The sequence below is a fragment of the Dermacentor andersoni genome, chromosome 9 (assembly GCF_023375885.2).
Source record: "Dermacentor andersoni chromosome 9, qqDerAnde1_hic_scaffold, whole genome shotgun sequence".
Lineage (NCBI taxonomy): Eukaryota > Metazoa > Arthropoda > Arachnida > Ixodida > Ixodidae > Dermacentor > Dermacentor andersoni.
Window position 1 is genome coordinate 48,028,064 of NC_092822.1, and position 17,511 is coordinate 48,045,574.

The 17,511-nt window shown below is 43.0% G+C and overlaps 1 protein-coding gene across 3 annotated transcripts in view; it reads left to right on the plus strand.

The window, feature by feature from the left end:
• Positions 1-17,511, plus strand: part of l(2)k09022 (HEAT repeat containing 1 homolog l(2)k09022) — a 107,384-nt gene that overhangs the window by 10,458 nt on the left and 79,415 nt on the right. For all 3 annotated transcript variants that reach the window (XM_055069069.1, XM_055069070.1, XM_055069071.2), the window contains exons 8-14: positions 1,208-1,438; positions 2,021-2,140; positions 6,398-6,620; positions 8,932-9,024; positions 10,329-10,414; positions 12,373-12,566; positions 15,849-15,955. In XM_055069069.1, coding sequence (XP_054925044.1) covers positions 1,208-1,438; positions 2,021-2,140; positions 6,398-6,620; positions 8,932-9,024; positions 10,329-10,414; positions 12,373-12,566; positions 15,849-15,955 — 1,054 coding nt within the window. The remainder of the gene's footprint in view (positions 1-1,207; positions 1,439-2,020; positions 2,141-6,397; positions 6,621-8,931; positions 9,025-10,328; positions 10,415-12,372; positions 12,567-15,848; positions 15,956-17,511) is intronic.

Here is a 17,511-nt window from a genome sequence, read left to right on the forward strand (position 1 = left end):
TTCTGCCCCATATGTGAGTACTGGTAACACACAGCTGTTGTACACTTTCCTTTTGAGGGATAGTGGCAACCTGCTGTTCATGATTTGAGAATGCCTGCCAAACGCACTCCAACCCATTCTTATTCTTCTGGTTATTTCAGTCTCATGATCCGGATCCGTGGTCACTACTTGCCCTAAGTAGATGTATTCCCTTACCACTTCCAGTGCTTCGCTACCTATCGTAAACTGCTGTTCTCTTCCGAGACTGTTAAACAATACTTTAGTTTTCTGCAGATTAATTTTCAGACCCACCCTTCTGCTTTGCCTCTCCAGGTCAGTGAGCATGCATTGCAATTGGTCTCCTGAGTTACTAAGCAAGGCAATATCATCAGCGAATCGCAAGTTGCTAAGGTATTCTCCATCAACTTTTATCCCCAATTCTTCCCACTCCAGGCCTCTGAATACCTCCTGTAAACATGCTGTGAATAGCATTGGAGATATCGTATCTCCCTGTCTGACGCCTTTCTTTATAGGGATTTTGTTGCTTTCTTTGTGGAGGACTACGGTGGCTGTGGAGCCGCTATAGATATCTTCCAGTATTTTTACATATGGCTCATCTACACCCTGATTCCGTAATGCCTCCATGACTGCTGAGGTTTCGACTGAATCAAACGCTTTCTCGTAATCAATGAAAGCTATATATAAGGGTTGGTTATATTCTGCACATTTCTCTATCACTTGATTGATAGTGTGAATATGGTCTATTGTTGAGTAGCCTTTGCGGAATCCTGCCTGGTCCTTTGGTTGACAGAAGTCTAAGGTGTTCCTGATTCTATTTGCGATTACCTTAGTAAATACTTTGTAGGCAACGGACAGTAAGCTGATCGGTCTATAATTTTTCAAGTCTTTGGCGTCCCCTTTCTTATGGATTAGGATGATCACAGTATGTGTTGTTAATTACATGATGTAATCTCTTTATTTCTTTTTTTTTTCTGAATGACGAAAACTATCTTGGATAGCTCAAGGTTACGGTAAACGGAAGACAATTAGCAACATCTGCCTGTGATACATCTGCCGGTGATGCATAAGTTTTTTTGTTTTTTAGTTTGTTTCAAGCTATACAGAACGTCCTGTATGTTGAACTACTGGCGCTCATTATGACCTTTCTCATCGTGCTCCATTTCTAATTATTCTCTCTGTTAACCTGTGTGTGCCATATCTCGCCCAGTTCATTTCAAGCGCTGGTCAAGCACAAGAAGTCGCTCGTAGCCGCACTGGAGGAGCTGTCATCCAAGCATTCAGTGTCGCCCATCCTGAAGCCACTCCTAGCGCAGCTGACCAAGTCCGTGCTGGGGTCACCCTGCAGTGAAGACGAGGATGCCGGCAAGAAGGCTGCCGTCCTCAAGGCTCTAATCCAACTTGCCTTGTCACTGGACAAGTACTCCGACTTTGTCGTATGGTGAGCTTTGTCACTTGCACTATAGGTTGTGCTCCAGCGCTCGCTATAGACGGCTAATCAGACAGTGGCCATCTTAAGTGTCCGTAGAAATCTGATTAAATAGTCAAAGAAGAGAGCTTTGCTAGGACACATGAAATAAAAAATGATGCAGGCTGCTTTGCTGTCCAAACAAAGTGGTTGCTGATCAGGAAGCTTGCAAACTGATGACAAGGTCATCCGCTCACTGTAAAACGTATTCATGCATTCCTATGTGCTTAAACTGTAAGTTACGTTCTGTTTTCCATAGGTTTGCACATGCAAGGAGTCAAAACATGGAGACAGTCTGTGCTTTTTCTAGCTTTTTCTTCTCACCACAAGGTGTCTTCGTGTCGCAGAAACATCTTCCAGGCAGTTCCAGACGCATTGCATTACTTAGGCTTGAAGCCGTCTGTGTAGATTTGTTTCCGATACTGCGCGAAATTGGAACACACTCATAGAAACTGTTCTGCAAGTTATGTGTTCGAATAACACACTGAGTGTAGTGAACTTCACATGCCGAACTGAACTGCAAGATGCTTTCTCTCTCTCTCGGGATTTGTGCAGCTTGTTCTTCGACACTTATATCGAGCTCCATGCAAGCACAAAAACAAGCGATAGCGGCGAAGCGACGGATCCTGCGAGTGATGAAGCAGTTCTTGACATAATGAAAATGCTGCGTCAAAGGTGAGCGTTTCTTCTGCGTAGCAGTTACAAGTACACTTGAACCCAGTTATTGCAATATTCAAGTGCCAAGAAAATCCCATTGTTATAACCGATAATTGTTATAACCTGGTTGCACGAAAAAAAGCAAAGGAGATGAACATTCAAACCTTTTAATTTAGATAGAAAGAGGTACAGTCGAGAACCCCCTTATATCATTACAGCTTTTAACAATACTTGGATGTAACAGTGAGCAGCTATCTCACTTTGAACGTTTGTGTGTGTTTTAAGGTAAAATAAACTGCTTACTAGATTGCTCTCATGCTGCATTATTGGCCATAACAATAAAACCTGGCTACTGCTGGGTGTTTGCGGAAGAAAAAAGGAGTTCAAAATTCAGGGGAAAAAAAAATACGCCAGCCCTTTTATCTCGCACGGCATGCCTTCGTTGCCCCTCCCTTGTCACCCTTCCACCCTTCCGAAGTCGGCAAGAAGGTGGATGGAAGATGGGAGAAGGGCATAGGAGGCTCACAAAGGGAGGCAATGCTAGAAAGTGTGCCATGCAGAGTGCGGGCACAGAGGCAGGTGTGACAAAAGCAGCCCCTTTCCTCCCCTCCCCCAAGGCAATGCGATGAATGCGTGCCTTGCGGTGTGCAAAGCACAAAGGCAAGAAGTGGCGAAGTGGCTCACGTTTCTTTTTCTTTTCTTGCGAGGATTTCACGTTCTTTTTCCTTTCAGCGTGTACTCCCAGTAACCATATTTATAATTGTTGTAACTGATAATGTGACATGGGAACATTGTAGTAAGCGTTTTATTGTACCCTAGTGCACATACGAACGTTGATGGTGCATCGGCTGCTCATTGTTATATTCAGTATGTTGTTAAAACGTATCATTATAAGTGGGTTTGTCTGTAGCTTTTGGAATTTTCATTTGCAATGTCCTTACAAGATATGCCAGGTTCTCAAGGGTAGCACGAGCATAGGGCCAAAAGCCGGCACTGGAAGGAATCCCGGCAGTGATGTTGCAAAAGCTTACCTGCCAACTCTCCCTAATTATTTATAAAATTTGTGCATTTGGTTTTGTTCTGTGATTTTAGGAATGCCGCATCAAGTTTTGCGGAAAGTAAATTCTATTAAAGAAAAAGCTTATAAAGGTGCTGAAGTATAGGGTGCCAGAAGATTGAAAGAAAAAAATAAATAAAAGTTGCATGAACAAAATTAAAACAACCTGTGCCGCCAACTTTTGGCTGCCACGTAATACTGGAAACATAGCTTCCTATAGACCATAATGGTTCTTTATTGCAATAGCAATTATATGGACACTCCAGGTGCATTTTTGCCGTCGCCATGGTGTTCCCTATAAAGTCCAAGGGCGATAACACTGTCGCTGTGCTTGGTATGCTGTGTGTGCAAATGAAAGCACGTGACAGAAGCTGATGATAGTGGCTAAATCTGGCGCTTGAGAAAGAAAAAGCGGCGAACAAACGCGCCGTCTTCTGTCGCGTGAAAAGCCTCGGAGGACGGAAAAGAGGGAGGGAGGGGGGTGCAGTGGCGTTGTGCTCTGGCAGCAACTGCACATTTCCTAACGGGGCACAAAGGGAACTGACAATCGCGGCTCATTTTCGTGCGTCATATATGGAGGAAAGCGGGAAGGCAGTGCGGGAGGGAGGGGGCAGCTTTGACTCCGCCAACAAGTGCGTACTTTGCACGGTCATACGTGGCCGTGTGCACTGTATCTTGAAAGGGATCTGCAGATGGTTCATATTCATGCACACTGTGCTCTAGCCGCTCTTGCATTGAAGTGATGGATGGCATGGTCACTTTGCTCGCTGCTGCTGCTGTGCTTGGTCACACCAGCGCTTTTACAGAGTGTGTCTGTGCTCATTGGGTGTGATGTGTTCATACTTGCTTGTGCAGGCAGACGCCATGCTTGTTAATTCGATTAGTAAGCGAATGTTTCCAAGTTTATACGGCCGATAAAACTACTATCCTTACTTCGTATAGCCATCTACTAATTTGCTATCGTAATCGATGCTTCGCCTTTCGAGCGAAACTGTGACTTTTTTGCTTCACTCACACGTTTAAAGCAGGCGCATCTTGACTGCTGTTTCTATCTGTCAGCACAGCCTGCACAAGGGCTGTGTGTTTCTGATCACCTGAGGTTTCTTAAGGGGCCCTTCACCAGGTCTGGCCATTTTGCGCTGACAAGCGCAGCGTATACAATGTGCATTAACGATCGTGTCTGCAAAGTATTACATAATTACAAAGAGTTGAAATTTCAAACCACTCGCCGTTCTCCCTCCTCCCCGTGGGCGCTGCGCTCCCAGCCGGAGAGGTGACGTACATTAGCAAGTGTGTCTACATATACATATACATACATGTATATGCTGTGACGTAGCTTCATAGTGGCGCGTGACTTCGAGAATTCTTCAAGGTGACATCTGTTATTTGTATAATCTGTTGCTTTAACAGAGGAATTAACCTTTAGAGAAATAATAAAACACACAAATCTAATGTCTGCGTTTTTCTGATTTACTTCGTACTGTAGCAAGAGAGATGTACATGTACTTCCTTTTCATCTGCTTGTTCCCACGTCGTTCAGTTGTATGCGCAGACAGCAAAGCTATGTCATTTTGTGCCGTTTTGCAGCGTGCGATCATGCTCTGTTATCCGCTTGTGTCTGCATCGGTGCTTGCATAGCTCTGATTTATACCACTAGTCAGGTGTTCTCGTGCAGAGCAGCCAAAATTGTGAGCTGTGCGAAATGAAACAAATGCAACAGCTTGCACACAACGCCATCAGCGGAAGTGTGCTGTGCAGCAAAAAAAAAAAGCCAGGGAAGGAGGCGGGGCCCGTGACATGTGCGTCACGCGACCTTCCAGCTCCTGTGTGGGAGAACACAGGGAAGGAATTTCGTTTGTGGAGTGTAGACGGGGCAAGTGGAGAGACTGTCTCTCTTGGCAGTGGTGCTCGCCTCCTGAAATCATGGTTTTGCGGCACTGAAATATTTCGATCTCGGCTATTAATGAACCACTTTGAAAAGATTCTTGTAGTAGAACGCTCCTTAGAGTGTACCTAACAACTCCTAGTGTATAACCAAAATTTCTGTGTGACCTGGTGAGGGGCCCTTTAAAATGCACATAAATCTGATAGGGGTCATAAACCTAAGTGCATTAGCATCTACTTAAATTTTTCTTACCGACGACACTGTGCTCGGCACACACTATCGTGCACAAGAAAAGTTCAGATATTTTGAATATGCATGCCATGAAATCTGCTACTTACTGTACTTGCACGATTCTAATGCACACCTTTTTTGAATAAAATGTATGTTCAAATTCGCATGTGTGTTACGATTGTAACTAATTCTACTCAGAATCAAAAACGAAACTGATCTCTACTAAAAAAAGTTCAATGCAAGGTAGCTAGCCACACTGTCATTGAAGGGTTCGTCTAAAGAAAGTGATATTCTCAGCCATTGCAAGGTGGCTTCATGGTACGTGGAATGCCCTCCTGCAGACGACGGTTATGCGAACCTTCCACAAGTGTAGAATTTCTAATGCATTAAATGGAACTGGAGGTTACTTGCTGGGGTCGGTAGACAGTGAAAAGGAGGTGTCATCGGACTCCGATAGCTCCTAGCCGCTAAAATTGAGCTTTGTGTGTGTCTGTGTGTCTTTGTGTGCTCCATAAAATCGTTTCCACACAGTATGCATCGACTTAGGTTTCGTTACTTGATGTGCGCAGTAGAATCGGCACCAATTCATCTTTTTGGATGTTTGTGTGGTAATCTAACTGTGCACTACGATTGGTGGTGCAAATGTGGTAGTATGCCAAGATGCCAATAGTTCTCTTGCCGGGGCATGAAATCAAAGATAGGGAAGCTTGTTTGCTTTCTCTGCTTGTACTTATTCATTTTGTGCTAGGCAAAGCTGGTAGAATCCTCAAAGAGCACCAGTGGAGCCCTATACTCTGTCTTGGTTCTATTTCCATGTAGCAGGGCCCAGGCTGTGAGGCTTGCAAATGCAGATGCTTGCGAGGGCAGCGGGGCAAAAGGCAATAACAGTGCACAATGATGACGAGGCGCAGTTGGATACCTTCTAGATGCGTTTGTTGTTCTGATTGGTCAAGGCACCTGTAGCTCCCACAGTGCTGCACAGAATTACTGAGGCAGAGTGCAGCTTAAGGTGTTTGACCTGAGTATTACCCAGAGAAAGTGTATAGAGTGACCTGCGATACCATCTTGTGGTAATGCGCATTCTCCTCCGGTTTGCCTTCAGGTGTCCTGACGAGGTGGACGCCTGTCTGGAGCGCCACCTGTGCGGCGACAACGAGCAAGCACGTCTGGCAGCGGAGCAGCTTACCCGCACCAACGCCTTTGGTCGGGAGCACGCCCTGGTGGAGGCTACGGGAAGCGCTCTCTTTCTAGCACTGAACAGTGCTAGCAAGCACCACCGGGTGGCAGCCGTACGTGAACTGGTCACCGCTCTCCAGAAAAAGCAGGTGGGTGGCCATGTTGGAACGCTGTGGAGTTTGCCATTGTAGTGGACATTGCATAAATAACGAAGCCAGATATATATAGCTCCTCTTACTAGCTCACTGGCTCACTCCCTATCTTGCAGATAGGTGGTACAGTAAACTTCCCTGATTTCATCTCCGGTTAATTAGACTTTTCGGTTAATTCGATCTCGACTGAAATTCTCGGCTGGCTCTCGTAGATCTTTATGGGGCCAAACTTGCGTTATTTGGATCTTAAAATTGGCCTTTGTTAAAATAGTTTGAGCTTGAATGGTCAGCGTGCTTGTACGTGACCACAATGGCGAACCCAGTCGCAGTCCCTTTAACGGCATTGTCTGTCTTGGTGGAGCTTAGGGGACAGTGAATATGTCAAACACACGCCATCCCCTGCCAAAAATGCCTATTTTCCGACTGCCATAGGAAGATTTTCAAGTAAATGGTAGCCCATAATAAATGATTGCATAATTTACCCTATTCTAATGGCTTTACTTTTTTTTCTCCACTGAAGCTGGTCCGGAAATTACCATTTCTTTTAACACCATTTCTTATATTGAACAGTTTATAAACACTGTAGAGGTAAAGGGGAATATATAGCAAAAAGTATGATTACGTCGAATCAAAATAGCAGCCACTACCGGTATATTGAAAGATAGTGCAAAACTGTCCCAGAAGTTGGCTTTCATGTGTGGTGGCTGACGAGCTACTGACACTCCCTTAAAGAAGTGGTTTAGCCCGGCTTCGCCTGCGTGGCTGTGGCGTACCGCGGCCGGCCACTACCCTAAAAAATGTTATCCCTGTCTGCCCCCGCAGTGTTCGCTCACACAGCCAATCAATGTTTCTCGTCGTGGCAGTTTCATATTATTTTGTTTCCACATGTTGCCTTTACTTTTGCGTGATGGCTAGCGTGAAGTGACTGTACCTGTTGTTCACTGTAAAGTTAAATATCATCAAGTCAAGCGGGGGGGGAAAAAAATACGACGTCGCCACAGAATCTTGGGCTGGCATTGAGAAAGAAACAATTCAGAACTGGTTCCGTCATGCCAGTTTTTTCGTTTCTGGTAACAACAGTGAAAAGTCTTCGGAGGAGTGCAGTGAAGTTTAGAGTGAGTTGCCAGCGTTTCCACTAGCTGTGTGAGACGTGTTCATGTTTGCTTGTGCGCCTGACACCACGCTTGTTAATTTAGTTAGTAAGCGAATGTTTAAAACTTTATACGGCTGATAAAACAAACTTTTCGTATAGCTGTCTACTAATTTGCTATCGCAATCGATGCTTCGCCTTTCGTTTTTTTTACTTATTGCAACTTTAGTGCATTGGGAGTAAATCTTTGTTTCCCCAAATGAGAGAAAGTTCTGTTTCTGTTTGAAATAATGAGGTTCATGGTACTGTAAAGCACTTTTCTTTATTAAGGTCACTGGAAACAGGTGTGCATTACAATCGAGGGCGTGTTTTTTCTCCCTTTTTTGGGCACAGAAAACGGGTGCGCGTTAAAATCGAGTAAATGCGATAGTTCGTGCTAGGGTAATCTGAAAATAATACGGTTGTCACACGGTGGTCACATGGTGCACTTTAGATAGCGATTGGGCTTCTGCCAATTGCGATCGAATTTTTCAAGTCGTAATTGGCTCCTTTGCTGTAGCTGTGGGAGCAAGCCAATTGTGACCGAGCATTTTGATCCAGATCAGGCTAGATTGCGATCGAAAGTGGCTCTGCGGCACTGGTGTGAGTCAACTTCGTTAGTAAAGTGCCGTTACAAATTGTATGTGCTTTTTAGTTGTCCAATTCTTTAAAAGTTCTACATCAAATTACGCAGTATATCGAACTAATTTGCGTTTTCTGTGAGTTCTGTATGTGCGTGCTTGACTGTGTAAGTTGCTGTTTGCTGTCAGCACATGGTGCTCTGTAGGTAGAAACAGAAGCATACTATAAGGGTGTTTCTTCACTTCAGTAAAATCAGTCAGTAGTCTTTTGCAGGTTGCACTGTTTCTGTGCAGATTTTTATGTAATGTTCCTTTCTTTCATTTGCGAAGTAATCTCCTGTGGTAATGAACTAACTAATTTTTCAAGATGTTCCACTCAGAAAAACATAATTGTCTCTGTGAAAGGAACTATTGTGCCATGCTGTTGCTACGGTGAAATGCAGCACAAGCTGTGTTTTGCTATAACCGTTTCATACAATACCATTTTATTTTATTGCTGTGAAAATCTGCAGCTTTGGTCTGACATTGCCACAGACTGTGCATACTTTTTTTTAGTTTCCCGGTCAGGTTGGATGTAAAACTGTTCTCTTATATGCAGGACGTCGACGAAAAGTTTGCTAGAGAATCGCTACGGAGCCGTTTGGCAGACACAGAGCCGGAAGTGGTACAAGCGGTGCTTGCACTTGGCAAGGTTGGTGCCGATCTCCAAGTAGATCTTTGCTCACTTCTCTCTCTTCTTTTCTTCAACCTAAGCTTGCAGTATAGCAAGTTGGAACATGCCAGCCGCAGTAACCGTATTTATTTGAACATAGGTTGACCTTTTTTCTTTTTCCGAGAAATGCTGCCCAAAATGGGGGGAGCTGTCAACTTATATTTCATGACCAAAGGATCTTGACCTGTGTTCGTGATCAAAGCTAGACGAAATGCCGAGCTCACAGACTTCCACCGTCGTGCCTGCCGTAAAGCCAGTCTGGAGATTATGAAGACTGGCTTTAAGAAATTCTGCGCATTCAACACACTCGATGGCGGCGAGGACAACGATGCTTGGGGTGCCAAGGGTGGCTGTGAAGCATCCGACGAGGATGACTTCTCTGGAACTTCTGACGAGGGTGCAGCTTGTGTCACCGACTAACGAGGTTTAGTAGCTGAGCTTGCCGTATATAAAGGTTTGTCATGTTCTAAGTTTTTCGTTCTAGTAAGATATGGATTGACCTATATTCGAATTATAATTTATTATTTTTTGGCGAGTTCAATATACTGTTGGGGCCGGCCTATATTCGTGTTCTACCTGTGTTCAAATAATACGGCGCTTTTGCTAGTAAACAGCGGACAAGTAATTTTCATTAGGTAGCAAGAAAGATAATCAAATAACAGCCTTCTGAATTCTCATTCTGTTATCTCTAAAGTAAAAGAAACACCTCAACTATAACAAAGCATGCGGTTGGTATCTAGCTTTCTTTCTGTGTTCCTAGCACTGCGAGATAACCAGACAAGACAAGATTTTCTTTCTGTAAATTTCTTGCAAACTTTGAGCTCGTTTCCCACATCTACAAACACTGTGGCTTATTTACTGTGCTTAAAGCGCACTGGACACCATGTATCGTATTTTTAATTTTCTCAAGTTTGCTAGCTTGCTGTGGCAGGCTGTCTTGCATCGTCAGCATTGAAGCATCCCTGGCATGTCTTGGTGAAATAGTATGTCTCGCTAGAATAGCACCAAAGGGAGGTACTGCTGGATGAGTTCGTTAGCAAGTCAGCAGTGTTGACAAAGCTTTCTTTCTTGACAACATATTTAATTACATCACAAAATTACAATCACAAGAACTGCAAAACTTTGCAAAGATTCATGTCACATGGGTTGCATGCCTATGTGTGCTTTGTTCATCATTGCATTTTCAAGCTGCGTTATGTTCTTGACAGCTAGCCCAACAAGACGTCAAACCTTGCTTTGTTTTCTTTATCCTTGCCTTCGACTTGTCTCCCTCTGTTTTTTAGGACCTCTGCAACTTTGTGGAGCAAAGCTTTGTCCTTGGCATCTTGAGACGAATCCTGTTTGAGCCTATGGAGGACAGCAAGAACTGGTGTGTGCCTGCTATTGTCCTTGCCCTCTCTTGTCATAGGTGTGGCTATGGCGTCACACTAGACATGCACAGTCGTGAGCAAAAGTCTAGAGACCATAGATGCTGCCCAACATAGTTTTTTCTTGTCAGCCTAGGACTAGTGGCAAACTTATGTACCCTCTGTTCGACCAATGTAATAAATAGAGGTATTTTCGCTTTGCGTACAGCTGTTCCAGATGAATTTAAAATTTGTTTGCTGATGCCTTCGTCTCTAGACTTTCTTTTTTGCATAAAGCCTTATGTGCTGTGGTGTTACTGTGTTGTACAATGGAGTTTGGGACTTCCAGCTTACTGGTAGGCAGTCGTACGTGTGGTGTACATTCTGCCTACCTCAACCATGACTAGGGCAAGTAGTCACAAAGGAACTGAACCATGAGAAGGAAAGGTTTTACTTGGGGTTTCAGTGCATTTGGTAGGCGTACTGTCATGAACAGCAGCTTACTGAATTCTTTGAAAAATATGCTATCACAGTGCTATGTCAGTTAACAGCTCAGAGTAGCCAAAACTTGAAGGATGGATTCTGTACTTGCAAGGAAGCTATGAATTGGGCAAGAAGTGCAGAAAAGAAAAATGATAGGCATAACACCAAAAGGTGTAGTACAGATAGGACTCAAATGAAAGTACTACTAGCTGATATTCTAGTCAGGATTAGAACGAACATGTTTAGCTGAGAAGGTTACGCAATGCATAGAACAGATAAATGACAATCTACCTAAGTGACAATAGATTCATGGGGAAGGGAAATGGTGTAGAGCGTGGCAGAGAAGTGGATGGAGTGACATTATCAGGAAATTTGCAGGTACAGTATACTCACATTATTTCTACTCCAATTAATTCAATTGTTCAGTCAATTTCATCCCGAGTGAAGATTCCAGCTGGCGCCCATGCATTTCTACAGGCCCAGACATTCAATATTTAGGTACTATAATAAGAAAATTCGAACTTGACCAGCCAGCATGCATATTCCTAATCCCTATGGCGCCTTTCTTTTTCCAGGAAAATTGTGACGAAAATTGCCTGCACAGTGCGATCAAATACAAAACCAAAACTGCCTTCCCATCGCTTGTATGCTTTACCATATAACATGCTTGTGCTGTGGTGAAGCTTACTGTGCAGTGATGCTGGCTTTTTTAAACCGGTAGCCATTGTGCAACACATAATAGTCTTGTGCATTTTTCTTGCTAAAAGGTTAGGTGCGCGTTAAATTTCTACTTTGTTTAGGAGCCTTAACGTAATTTCTGTTAATTTACTACTTCGGACACACAGAAAGTGGGCATGCGTTTGATTAGGGAGCACGTTAGTATTGGGCGAATACTGCCAAATGAATCGGCAGTGTGTTTTGGCATTTCTTTCTGCATATTGTTTAATTCGACCCGACTGATTGAACAATTAAATAAGTTTTGTCGGTCTTGTTAGGGTTGAATTAACAGAAGTCAACGGTGTAATGTGTCTACGGTTGAAGTGGGACAAATGCAGCAAGATTTTCCCGGGTGAGGATTTTGACCCGCTGTGGACTTTATTTTGCTTGAACAAGAAAAGCTGCGCATTCAGTAAATGAAGTTGCTCTTCTGACTCTGAGTGCTGGGAAAGAAGGCAATGCAATGCGGCATTGTGTTGCATCGTGTTGCCTTCTTGTGCCCTTGTCTCTAGTGCCACTTCAGCGTCATAATAGCCCAACAAGCCATCCAGCACAATGTAAACGACAGGGTGGGCTTGTTGGTCAGACATTTTGAATTGGGATGTAAAATGTAGTGCAGCACCAGGACATAGACACAACGTGAAACTGTCGTTTCCTGTGTCCATGCCCTGTGGTCGAGCTACATTTCATCCCAGTTCCAGTGTAATGTGTTCTGATTCTTTAGACAGCTTTAGCATTCACCAACTCTAGCCCCTGAGCAGATTCTTCTGTATTCCTGCAGGTTTGACCTTCGTACCCGAGCATTGGCATTTGTGTGTGATGACTTCTGCTCTGTTGTGGACGAGGGTCAGCTGCTGGCAACACTGCTTCCCTTTCTAATGCCAACGAAGAGGTCAGAGGTGTCGCTTGCCCGAGTGGCATATGCGAGTCGAGCCCTCCAGCGGTTTCCGATGTTCAAGAATGTCACCACCGACAGTAAGTACCGAAGACATGTGCAATGTGACGGTTACCACTATTTGGTGGCTTTGGTTTTCTAGCCCTAGATGGTCTTGACAGATTGTTTTCCATCGACAGATTTGCTTACTTGTTTAATCGAGAGCAGGCAGCCACCATACTTTTTTGAAGAGGAGGCGTCCAATAAACTATTTCGCAAAACAATAACTGGCATGAAACTGTGCTATCTTAGACCCCTGTTACTAAATTAAACAACTACAAATAATACCTGAGAGTGACAGTAACTGCATGTAATAGCAGATTTTTTTTATCACGTCTTAAGCGTCCTTATCACGTCCTTATCATGACCTAAGCCTTAGTGATAGCAAACCTGTGTATGCTAAAAGTAGTGTATTCCTTATAAATGATTATTTCTTGATGTTCATAATTTGAGAAGGATTCATCTAAAGAGGTAATTAATCTTGCGTGGCTTAAGGCATCTGTTATTTTAACTAGAGAAAAGCTGTAAGACAGGCTTTCGCAAAATGCTTTTACTCTCCACCTCACTGACGTCTGACAGCCGTCACTTTTCTGGTCGGCCGTACTGTAAACAATCGGGTGCCTGTATGCACATGTTTTTGGCGTCTCAAATGGCATCTGTATCTATTTGACAATCGAGCCTCTTCCTCTGATTAGTATGCTTGGCTCGCAATGCAAAGCACACATCAACTAATCGCTTCACTTAATGCAACTGAGTGTCGTTGTCCGGCGCTGCCGTGTCAGTCACATTGTCTTCAATTTATTGGCTATGGCTACTAAGCTGGCCAAGCCTTGTTTTTGCTTATGGTGGCCAGAAATTCTGGAATTGGAAGTTTTATATGCATGTTATTTCAGTGAAGCGATGCCCAATATTTATATTAATATAAATAGATTGACTCTTCAGACAGTCTACGCAAACCTTGCTATACTTTTCTCACCAGTTTTCTTTTTTTTTTTTGCAATGATTGCCGTTGATATCATGGTGGAATGACATTAATTTTTCCCGAGCAACACCAACGAATGGGTCGAATGGCATTTGTTGCACCAAATGTCATTTGGATCTAATGACATTAAAATGTCCAGTGTGACAGGGGTGTAACACATTGAAGTGGGTGAAGATACTCTTTAGTTCCTCAGTTTGGTGTTCAGCAGCATGTAGTGTAGCACTGAGATGTAAGTTCGTTGGTCATTGAGTCAGTGTTCATCAACAGCCAGCCAGTCAGTCAGTCAATCAATGTTTTACATATAGACATTGTCATGCACAACTGAACCGGTTACTTAATGTGCCCAAACATGGACCACTAGACTCTGACCTACAGCGAAATTTTGAGAGAGAACATTACTACCAGTTGACATTGTTATGTGTTGACAGAGCGTTTTAGTTAGTGCAAAGCAATCTGTTTGCCGCAACTCCACCGAGCAACAATTTGTGAACCATAATGGTTGCTTATTGGGAACAGTTTTAAATGAAACATGGCTTGACTTAAATTGATGCACAGAAGCTTTATTTGAGGCTTCAAGTTTGTCGGTATGTAGTTTACCGTTCACGTGATACTGGAGATGTGGACATGAGCAACAGTGCCGATGACGCCATCTTGTAAAGTTGAGTGCACAACCAGAGTGCATAAAACTAATGTTGCAATGACGGTTTATGTGCTACTTGACTGCTGGTGCATAAACATCAGCACCAACATAAGCATTCATTTACACTGGCCCTTTTCGTTCTGTGGCAGCAGTTATGCAACCCAAACATATTTTGAAAACTTTGTGGTTGAACAACGTACTGGTAGCTGTCGCTGCCAGTGCTGATGCTAACATTAATGTCTTCAGTGTTCGGTATGTTGTGCTAAGCCAGATGGTGTGGAATAGAATCCTGGCTGCTTCGGCCACACTTCGATGGGGGCAAAATGCAAAAACGTCCTTGTACCCTGCGTTAGGTGCACGTTAAAGAACCCCAAGTGGCCAGGTTAACGCGGAGTCCCCCACTGGGTGTGCCTCATAATCATATCGTAGTTTTGGCACCTAAAACCTCAGAATTTAATTTAATTTAAATTTTGGTGTGTTGTGGTTGGTCATATGTAGGGGTGTGTGAATTTTAGAAATTTCGAATATGAATGGAACGATCTTTGCTATTTGATTCAGATTCGGTTCAGGAATGAACTGTTAGAAATTGTCGAATTTTCATTTATTTCGAATATGTAAAGGGTAACAGAAATTATTGGAGTTTAAAAGGAGAGGGAAAGATAAGAGTCATTCAATGTGAATGAGTTCTCAAATTGAACATGAATTGAATAGTCTTTGCTATTTGATTCGTATTTGATTTCAGAATGCAGTATTCAAATCTGTCGAAGGCTCATTTGTTCTTGAATACTATGTAAACGGTAACAATTATTGGAGTCTCAAAGGAGAGAGAATGATGATAGTCGTTATAAATGCCTCACGTTTAGCCAGCCTATGTGCGAATTCCCTCCAGTTAGGCAAGTTGGTTCCTTATTTGACCATTCGCACAATGTTTCCACCCATTTAAAATAATGTGCTGAGCTATGGTCTCACACTTCTCCCCTTGAACGAACTCAACACTCTACATGTAACAGGTGATGTGATGTTCTTTACCAATACTGCCATTGTCATGATGCATCAGATAACTGAAAGCAATTTCAAATTTACAAGCTCCTTAGTTGACCGGACATCCTTTTGTGAACGTCATTACACGCATTTAATTATGTGTGTAAATAACCCATGTGAAAAATGTCAATAAGCATCTTGTTTTACTAAGAGGGTTCTATGCCAACTACATTTCACTGTGTTTAGAAATAAAATATTTCATATGCAATTCGATATTCGGAGGTTGTTCTTCTGGAATATTTGTATTCGATTTGGAAATTTCACTATTCCAACAACCCTAGTAATATGTACACGAACGGGACATGACTTTCTATTGCTGCGGAGCAGTTTTATTGCTCTTCAGCTTGCTAGACTTGTTACGCAATGAGAGTAACATTTCTGAGGTACTCTCCTCAGAAATCTGGCTTATCAGAAGATAGTGTGCCGAACCTGTTATGTGCACTGTGGCTATTTAAAACTAAGCAAAAATAACTCTTCAGCTTGCAAGGAAATTCGGCCTAATTAAGTTCACCTGAAGGATCAGCATGATGATAACCACATCTGCAGCCCAATTCAAAACTTGCAATAGTGTGTGTGGTTCTCCACAATACTTTGCCCATTGAAGAAGAAAATATACGCAGAGAATGCCAGAGTGTCATTTAACGGTTAACTTGATTTCAGAGAGAATGACATCTGCATTGGAAGCTGAGGACCTAGACACCATCACGGAATTGCTGCTGGCCGACATTGCTGAGGCTGTTGGGAAGATAGACCAGCCTCTTGTTGTGGTGAGTGACAGCATTTGACTTTTCACAGCGCTGGGAAATATTTTTAGAAGGCATACATTGGTGCGATAAGCTCCACTGCAGCAATTTTGATCAGTAGTATTTTAGAGTGATTACTTGAATCCGTGCATAGTTCTTCTTTCTTTCTTTCTGTTCTCATGATGACTGAAGTCATGGAGTCAATTCGTCGCACTGTGGAAAAACACCCTTTGGGTGCAGGTTGTTTTTAGAGTTGGGCGAATACTTGAACATCCCGAAATGGAATCTAATACTGAAATCTTGAATAATTTGATTTGCAAATCGAATATCTGCTGATTCAATTTTTTTAATGTTCGATATATTCAGTTTATAGACCCACGCAGTGCCACCCATGTCGCATGTTACGTGCGCCGTAAGGACTCTTATGCTCGGGGCTGCGCAAGCAAAAGTTTCACTCGTTTCAGTTCACGTAAATTAGACGTGACCCTCCAGATTTCTGAATGCTCACGCCGAACGTGACAATGAAACTGTGCGGATGGCTTCTGCTCTCTACCATAGGCGCCGGCTACGTGATCACGTGATCGAGTCACGTGATGCGCGGTCCTTTTGTCTGTTGCGTAGACTGGCCTTACGATAACCCACTTGCCGTAAAGTTGTGATAGCCCTTCTGTATTTTGTAGAAAAACTGAAAAGCAAAACTCTGTGCAATAAATAAAGGATTGTGCAAGACATTGGTTCACTGCTAAGCTGAGAACCTCATTGGTATTCAGTACAACAGAACATCACTAATTCATTAGTTTCAGAGGAAAAAAAAGAACACTTGGTTCTAACAGAAATTCTGTTTGTAAAAGAAACATATTTTCCAGACCTTCACATAATAGAACTGAGCTGTAATCAGTGCTGGCATACTAATTTGGTGATCCCTTTAGTAAGAGTAGACTATACTGTATTTATCTTGATTTCTATGTACTTAAAGGCAAATATTAAGCCAAGCTAAAGTGATATATTAATGCTCGAGAAACTCTAAGGCATCAATATTATCATGAACAGAGCCTTAATAATTGAGAAATTGAGGTAACCGCAGGATGTGATTAGAGACTCCCCTGGGACATTCAAGTACTTGAGCGATGACGAAAGCACTCCTCAGTTAAATCTTGTCATTATTACTCAACCACTCATGGCAAAAATCATACCTGTATTGTATTGTAAGACAAGATAAAATGCTACTTGTCCAGTTCCATTTCCTTTTTATAAGGAAAAAAAGAAAACTCATTGAAATTACCCTTGACAACTATGGGGGCGGTCGAAAGGTTTCGTTTTTGCTCGACTCTGCGCCGCCCATGCTTTCGTGTTTCAGTAGTTTTGTTATCGCGTAGTGCTGTGCTGGTTTTGCTGGCTCGTGAAACTCGCAAAAAAAAAAAAAAAAACTACAAGGGGCAGAGAATTCAACTTCCATGTTATGTCGTGGGATGCCCGAATGGTCTGCACCACTTGACCAAAAACAGCTGCAGCGGCGAATCCACCGCTCTGTCTTGGCTCAATACCGCCGTCTGTCGGCTGCTGTTTTACTCACCGACGGC